At 45.8% G+C, this 8,421-nt stretch overlaps 1 protein-coding gene across 1 annotated transcript; it reads left to right on the top strand.

Annotated features, from left to right (window-relative positions):
* The first annotated feature begins 1,926 nt into the window (after positions 1-1,926).
* Positions 1,927-7,504, top strand: naxe (NAD(P)HX epimerase). The gene is made up of 7 exons (XM_066674779.1): positions 1,927-2,034; positions 2,908-3,088; positions 4,302-4,410; positions 4,825-4,935; positions 5,143-5,253; positions 6,401-6,548; positions 6,760-7,504. Exons 2-7 carry the CDS (start codon positions 2,925-2,927, stop codon positions 6,960-6,962), a joined length of 846 nt encoding a protein of 281 aa, XP_066530876.1. The 5' UTR covers positions 1,927-2,034; positions 2,908-2,924; the 3' UTR covers positions 6,963-7,504.
* The last annotated feature ends 917 nt before the right edge of the window (positions 7,505-8,421 follow it).

Here is an 8,421-nt window from a genome sequence, read left to right as displayed (position 1 = left end):
TGTCACACAGCTCCCGGGTCTCGGGTCACTGTCTGTGAGGAGTGTGCAGTGTTCTCTCTGTGTCTGTGTGGGTTTCCTCCAGGTGATCTGCTTTCCTCCCACAGTACACACACACACATGTTGGCTGTGTGACATTGTTCACAGGTGTGAGTGTGTGACACTGTCCACAGGTGTGTGTGAGTGACTGGGTGAGTGTGTGACAATGTCCACAGGTGTGTGTGAGTGACTGGGTGAGTGTGTGACATTGTTCACAGGTGTGAGTGTGTGAGTGACTGGGTGAGTGTGTGACATTGTTCACAGGTGTGTGTGAGTGACTGGGTGAGTGTGTGACAATGTCCACAGGTGTGTGTGAGTGACTGGGTGAGTGTGTGACACTGTCCACAGGTGTGTGAGAGTGACTGGGTGAGTGTGTGACAATGTCCACAGGTGTGTGTGAGTGACTGGGTGAGTGTGTGACATTGTTCACAGGTGTGTGTGAGTGACTGGGTGAGTGTGTGACAATGTCCACAGGTCTGTGTGAGTGACTGGGTGAGTGTGTGACATTGTTTACAGGTGTGTGTGAGTGACTGGGTGAGTGTGTGACAATGTCCACAGGTGTGTGTGAGTGACTGGGTGAGTGTGTGACATTGTTCACAGGTGTGTGTGAGTGACTGGGTGAGTGTGTGACAATGTCCACAGGTCTGTGTGAGTGACTGGGTGAGTGTGTGACATTGTTTACAGGTGAGTGTGTGAGTGACTGGGTGAGTGTGTGTGTGAGTGAATGGGTGAGTGTGTGAAACTGTCCACAGGTGTGAGTGTGTGAGTGACTGGGTGAGTGTGTGTGTGAGTGAATGGGTGAGTGTGTGAAACTGTCCACAGGTGTGAGTGTGTGCGTGACTGGGTGAGTGTGTGACATTGTCCACAGGTGTGAGTGTGTGAGTGAATGGGTGAGTGTGTGAGTGACTGGGTGAGTGTGTGAAACTGTCCACAGGTGTGAGTGTGTGAGTGACTGGGTGAGTGTGTGTGAGTGACTGGGTGAGTGTCTGACATTATCCACAGGTGTGAGTGTGTGACATTGTCCACAGGTGTGAGTGTGTGAGTGACTGGGTAAGTGTGTGAAACTGTCCACAGGTGTGAGTGACTGGGTGAGTGTGTGAGTGACTGGGTGAGTGTGTGTGAGTGACTGGGTGAGTGTGTGAAACTGTCCACAGGTGTGAGTGTGTGTGAGTGACTGGGTGAGTGTGTGTGAGTGACTGGGTGAGTGTGTGAAACTGTCCACAGGTGTGAGTGTGTGTGAGTGACTGGGTGAGTGTGTGTGAGTGACTGGGTGAGTGTCTGACATTATCCACAGGTGTGAGTGTGTGACATTGTCCACAGGTGTGAGTGACTGGGTGAGTGTGTGACATTGTCCACAAGTGTGTAGGTGTGTGAGAAAGAAATTGTGCATGAAATTGTCCACAGGTGTGTGGTGGGTGTGTGATGGCTCCCTGTTAAGGGTGGGATCCTGCTTTATACCCAATAACTCCAGACAGGCACCAGACCCACTGTGACACAGTTACAGAAGCTGTAGGAACGACTAAATGAATGAGTTGATGAATAAAGCGTGGCTGTTTTACACTAAAGCATCATTACATTGTTAGAGTAAGGCCTGCCCCAGAAAAACCTCATGAGGCTGAAATCATGAAGCGTAAAGCCATGAGTGAGCTGCGGGTATAAGGGTACCATTATTAGGCACTGGACAGAGGAACAGAGCTGGAACTGTGCTTATGATCCAGAACTAATCACCCCACACAAGCATCTTAATAAAGTTTGTGTTGTTAAAAGTCAGTAAATCCTCACAGCAATGTTCTACTATATAAAGTGTATAAATCATGTCAGAAGAGTAGAGGCTGTTACTGCACTGAAGAGGAACACACTCCAGATTAACGCCCTTCAGTTCTGGGGAAATGTCCACAAACATTTGTCCATGTACTCCGGAGCAGGGCTTTTATTTTGAAAATGGTGGCCGTGGCGGTGGAGCAGAAGTAGAGTCGCAGGGTTCTGTTGACAGTGGGTGTAAGTGTAGTTTTGCTGTTGTGAGTTGTTAGGTTTGAGTGCTTTGTGTTGGTTTGTGTTTGCAGTTTGAGTCCGGAGAAAGTAAACACCCAAGAACTAACCTAAAGTTAAAGAGATTCACACATGAACCTGGGATTTTTGGGATGTTTATAAGGTGGAATTTCCCGTTCCACCTTAAATTGTGCAGCAGAGATTTTAAAAGCAGTCATTAACTTACTGTAGAAGCCTGGTATCAAACATTTATGTTGTAATTGACCATTTTTTTACTTTATCTCTCTAATTTTCTCAGTATCTCTGTATATTGCTCTGTATTTCTCTCTTTATATCTGTTTTATACTCATGTTTCTCTTTTTACCTGTCTGTATATCTCTATAAATACAGAAACACCTCTGTATTTCTGCCTGTGTCTCTCTGTTTATCTTGTATTTCTGTATTTCTCTCTGATATATGGCAGTGTAACTGAAGTTAATGTGGAACAAACTCCAGATTAATGTCCTGCTTCTAAACAAACAGAGCACAGCAGGCTTTTCTGTGTTTCTTTGTATAAAACTGTAAAGAGACATGATTAAAAGTGCAGTTATCAATGTGCTGACAGATGAAACAAGTTTGTGCTCATTGCATTTAACAACATTTTAATCCTGAAGCTATTGGCAGTTTGAAGAGAACATTAACAGGTGTCAGCATCAAAATCCAGTCCGATTAGACGATTAGAAAGTGTGTGTGACATTTTAAAGGAGCACAGTACAGCTCCAGGGTCTGTGTTGTCCCTGTGTCTGCATGGGTTTCCTCCAAGTGCTTCATAATAAGGAGATGAATCAGTGAAGGAAGTGACTGACAGCTGCTTTAAATCCTCTGTTTCTGCTGTTGTTTCAGGAGCCGCGAGGAGGTGAATGTTGGGGTTGAGAGCTCTGTTTGGTCTCGGACTCCTCGTCACGTCTCGAGGAGTGTGTGTTCTCGCTCACAGAAGAGTGTACGCACCTGTGTGTGAACACTCATACACACTGTCCTCTGCCAGAAAAACCTGCACCATGGCAAACTCCATCAAATATTTGGGGTACGTAGAAATAAACAGGACCAGTGTTGAACATACAGCTTTAAGAGTGTAGTTCAGTTTCACATCACATTTCTACATGTACCTCTTAACTCACGCAGGGCAGATCAGCAAGATACAGACGTGATTCTGTTCCTGACTCTGTATGATGTACACACACGTTACTCTGGATCTGAGCCGTTTCTAGGTGTTGGTTTTGATATAGATTTTTCCCTGGTGGTACTTTACCATCAAAGGGTTTATTTTCACCCCCAGCCCTGCTCTGTGCTGGCGGAGTCTCTGAGTGATTTCAGAAAGGTCCAGATACGTGTGCTTAATAATTCATAGTTCCATCACTGCGTCATCCATCACACTCTTTACTGCAAAGTCATCGCTTCTGCTCTTCATTTTCTTCTTTTTAATCTCAGCTAAAAGCCTACAGCTTCTCTCAGTTCTTCTGCACTCCTCCGCTGTCCTTTCTCTTTTCCCTCCTGTGTAAAGCAAACATGAGCATTGGAAATGCACTATACACATGCAACTTAGTCTAATTATTATTATTATTATTATTATTATTCGTAATATGACACACTGCAGCATCATGCCAAGAAAACAGGTGCTGTTTCACACTCTGGGACTTAGGTTTTTAAGTTTCTGATCTACACAGCCATGCCATAGACTTTAACTGAAACGTCTCAGTCTTACTCAGCTCTCATTTCCCCAGCCTCTCTTCCTTTCAGCTGAATAAACACACGCAGCACCCACTCAGTAACAATCCGTGTAAAACTGATTCCCGGTGAAACACAGAGAACACACAACAACCCCAAACGAATCCATGAATCCCGAGTCACAGCAGCACAAGGCTCTGAATTCAAGTGAAGTTTGGTTAAGAGAAGAATATATCACTGGAAAAGACATCAAAACTGATTACATTCAGATGGGAATCCATTATGTTGCTGTTCAGAAAATAGATCTCTTTTTCAGAATGATTGGAACCTCAGCTTCGTGTGGAACTTGGACGAGTGGAAATTATTCCAAACTGCTGCTTGGAATAAATGTTTTTTGCTTAAAAGAATAGTTTTACTTTCTATGACGTTGTTATTGTGGACGTAAAGAGCTGTGGACGTTGACATTAAATGAGGTTTGGGATGATTTTAGTTAGGAGTTTATTACCATGAGAAGTGGGGAGGTACCGGGCAGCTGTCCCAGAACACTTGAATGTGTGTGTGTGTGTTTCTAGGCAGGAAGAAGCCCAGCGTATCGATGAGGAGCTGTTCTCTGAGTACAGTTTCAGTGTGGATCAGTTGATGGAGCTCGCTGGACTCAGCTGTGCCACAGCAGTCACAAAGGTAAACACACCTCCAGCGTTTTCAGCAAAAGAGTTAAACCCAGAGTTGTTACGGCAGAGAAAAGAGTGTGATTAAACAGTGTGTGGAGACAGATGCTCACACACTGCACTGATATAGATCAGGTTTCATTATTATCATTACTATACGCTCTGATCTGTCCAAACTCTTTCCTCCACCTGGGGGCAGTGTAGAGCCTGCATCTAAAGATTGAGTCAGAGGTTTGTGCAGTAGCCTGATGATACTTCCACACATTTATTTTTCCCTTTTTAGTGTTTGTATTAATACATTTCTGGATTAGTGTGCACCTCTGAAAGGGGCATATAATTTACCAAGAGCCCTGTAAACATGAGCAGAACCTCTCTGTGCAGCGGAGCGCAGCAGTGTTTACACATTCTCTTTGCCTCTGTCTCTCAGGGCTACCCCCTGTCGTCTCTGGTTAAGAGACCCCCCAGGGTTTTGGTGATCTGTGGTCCGGGTAATAACGGAGGAGATGGACTGGTGTGCGCTCGACATCTCAAACTCTTTGTGAGTTGTAATTCTCCTTCTGCTGGTGTGTGTATTTTATATTTCCTTTAAAGTAACAATGATGGAAAAAAAGTGTATATATATTTTCTAGCCTCTGTTTGTTTTATAGAATATTTTTGCCCCCTGTAAGTAATCTACAATGGTTTGGATTGTTAAAGTAAGTGTATGTGTGTGTGTGTGTGTGTGTGTGTGTGTAAAAACCCGCAGGGATATGAGCCGGCTGTTCTGTACCCGAAGCGTCCAAACAAACAGCTGTTCCAGAATCTGACCACTCAGTGTGAGAAGATGGAGATTAACTTTCTGTCCGAGATGCCAGAGGTACTTTAATATGTTTTAGGTTTATATAAATGGTGTGTGTGTGTGTGTATGTACACAAAGCAGCTGGCTGGGGTAATGTAGAGCTGTTGTATAAAACAGTATTACAATCAGGAATTCAGGTTTGCTGTGTTTAAAAAAAAAAAAAAAACCACACATATAATCATACAGAAGGTGTAAAATATCCTGTGCCAATCCATTAGAGCTTCACATAGGGCCCACCCCACTCTCTTCCCACCTGCAGCCACTAAATTCCTGTGGAATCTTACACTTCAACACCCCTCGTCTGTGTTTCGCTGAATTAAGCCCACAACACCTCCAGAATGCTCCACAGTGAAGTCTGGCGTCCCAGACCCACCCCCCTCCAATCTAGATTTAGTCATTCCTTACCCTTTACCATCAACAACCTTAAATCCCAACTGGCCTATGACTAAAGCTGTACCTAGCCCCACTGGCACCGTTAATGCACGCCCAGTGCCACCAGATCTTCACGTGCTACATCACCAACCACCACAACAGCACCTCTACAGAGCATTTCCCCAAGTAATCTGTGCTCTCCTGATCCACAACCACTGACTAGACCTTTCTGATAATTCCCTCACAGCTGACCTTGGTTTCCGGCCCCTGATGCTGAACTGCACAAGCAGGGATGTGGCTGACCTGGCTACACTGTGCCTCCTCCTCCTCCTCCTGCGCCCTAATAAAACTAGTCATCATTTGCCTTCTCTCTGGGGATGTGGCCTCACTAACAGCTTTCCATGAATCACCTAACCCAAGACTTGCTTGTTCTTGGCCAATCACGTCCCTTAATTCTAATGAGCTCCTGGCCACCTGCACGGCCACTTTCTGATTGTACCTCCTTCCTGTTTTAATAATCACCGGAGGTTGCACTGTTGCCTAATATAAGCACAGCTGCACTGACTCTCAGTAACAGCGCCACCTCCAGTGTGATTATTGCTAATGGTTTCTCAAGGTTTGTTTCAATACTGAACTCCAGACGCAGTTTCTTACTTATTCCTAAGTTATTTATTTAGGAAACGAGTAAATATTTGATGCCCTGCTGTTGTGTGACCTCAGCAAAACTTAGTTTCCTAAAAGGTACCTACAGAACATGAGGAACTCGCATCTTAACTTCTCATTCGTCCTCCAGGCTGAAGAGATCGATGAAGTTTATAACGTGGTGATCGACGCAGTCTTCGGCTTCAGCTTTAAAGGTGCGGTACGGGAACCTTTCGGTGATGTGTTGTCCACGCTGAAGAAGGTCACCGTCCCCATCGCTAGTGTGGACATCCCCTCGGGTCAGTCCTGTGATAACACTCAGTAAAAACCCTTTTAATATTTAAAAACTGAAGTTTGTAGAGTGTCCAGACCCCATCCTCCAGCAAAAGAGTTTATATTTGAGCTAAAGTTTAAAGTACAGTCACAGACGAGTTTCCCTGATGTAACGCTCTGAATCTGTGTTTAATTGTGCTCTCCACGGTTGTGTTTGAACTCTGTTTGTCTGTGAAGGTTGGGATGTGGAGCAGGGTTCTCCAGACGGGATTCAGCCGGACATGCTGATCTCCCTCACCGCCCCGAAGAGGGCTGCGCAGCACTTTAAGGGACGGTATCATTTCCTGGGAGGGAGGTTTGTTCCTCCAGCGCTGGAGAAGAAGTACGACCTGAAACTGCCGCAGTATCCCGGCACCGAGTGTGTGTTCCAGCTCCACTGAGGGTGAAGACGAGGCACTAATGAGCACTTCAACTTTGAGTGTGTTTACATCCCCACTGTAATCTGGTCAGAGTTCACAGCGCTGTGTTACTGTGATGATGAGGAAGTCACTGATAAACTCCCATAGCGCATCACAAAAACAGTCAGGCTTCCTTATTAACACAGAGCACCTTCTCTGGAAATCTTTATTCAGGAGTTAATACGACTCTGGGACCACTGCTCTCCACGTGACGGTGGCTGTGTTCTAATAAGTGTTTAGGGTTTTGAACTTTGGAAACACATCTTTATCTGCCTCTGTGTTCACGGTTGCAGACATCAGGGGGAAGGTAGATATACACCCCATTAATACCCCACAGTCCTCTCTTATCTGATAAGTGCTGAAGTCTGGTGATGATCAGAGTACTGGTGTGGACGTAAATGCACTCATTAACATAATCTGTGTGATTGGACGTCCTCCGCACCTTTTCAATAGAAATATGTGGGACACAATCAAACTGCTGGATGTTAAATTTGCTTCAGAATAAATTTTGTCATTAAATATCTGAACAGTAACTGTTTGTTTGTGTGTTTGATTTTATATGTGTTCCATGTTTATCATTTTATCTCAGTACTCTCTCCAATCATCACCAGTTCCCCACTTCTCCCAAAGAAATATTGATTGAGAACATTGAGAAGCCATGATTGGGTCCAGTACATCAAGCACCTCGGGCCAGTTCCTTACTCAAGTTCAGGGCGATGATGGGTCCGGGGCCTACCTGGAATCACTGGGCACAAGGCAGGAACACACCCTGGAGGGGGCACCAGTCGTTCACAGTGGGACACACATTCACTCACTCACACATATCTATGGACGCACTGACACAGGGAGAACACACCACACTCTTCACAGACAGTCACCCGGAGGAAACCCACACAGACACAGAGAGAACACACCACACTCCTCACAGACAGTCACCCGGAGGAAACCCACACAGACACAGGGAGAACACACCACACTCCTCACAGACAGTCACCTGGAGGAACCCCACGCAGACACAGAGAGAACACACCACACTCCTCACAGACAGTCACCCGGAGGAAACCCACGCAGACACAGAGAGAATACACCACACTCCTCACAGACAGTCACCTGGAGGAAACCCACACAGACACAGAGAGAACACTCCACACTCCTCACAGACAGTCACCCGGAAGAAACCCACGCAGACACAGAGAGAACACACCACACTCCTCACAGACAGTCACCTGGAGGACACCCACACAGACACAGAGAGAACACACCACACTCCTCACAGACAGTCACCCGGAGGAAACCCACACAGTCACAGGGAGAACACACCACACTCGTCACAGACAGTCACCCGGAGGAAACCCACGCAGACACAGGGAGAACACACCACACTCCTCACAGACAGTCACCCGGAGGAAACCCATGCAGACACAGAGAGAACACACCACAC

The sequence above is a fragment of the Hoplias malabaricus genome, chromosome 6 (genome assembly GCF_029633855.1).
Source record: "Hoplias malabaricus isolate fHopMal1 chromosome 6, fHopMal1.hap1, whole genome shotgun sequence".
In the NCBI taxonomy this organism is placed as follows: Eukaryota; Metazoa; Chordata; class Actinopteri; order Characiformes; family Erythrinidae; genus Hoplias; species Hoplias malabaricus.
Note: the sequence above shows the minus strand (reverse complement) of the source record. Positions and strands in the feature narration are given on the sequence as shown.

Bases quoted from the DNA above. Each gene is read 5' to 3' on its own strand.
- naxe (XM_066674779.1), top strand. From the start codon at position 2,925: ATGTTGGGGTTGAGAGCTCTGTTTGGTCTCGGACTCCTCGTCACGTCT. The intron at 4,411-4,824 runs GTAAACACACCT...TCTGTCTCTCAG, and splicing joins GTGCCACAGCAGTCACAAAG to GGCTACCCCCTGTCGTCTCT. The intron at 4,936-5,142 runs GTGAGTTGTAAT...AAAAACCCGCAG, and splicing joins CTCGACATCTCAAACTCTTT to GGATATGAGCCGGCTGTTCT.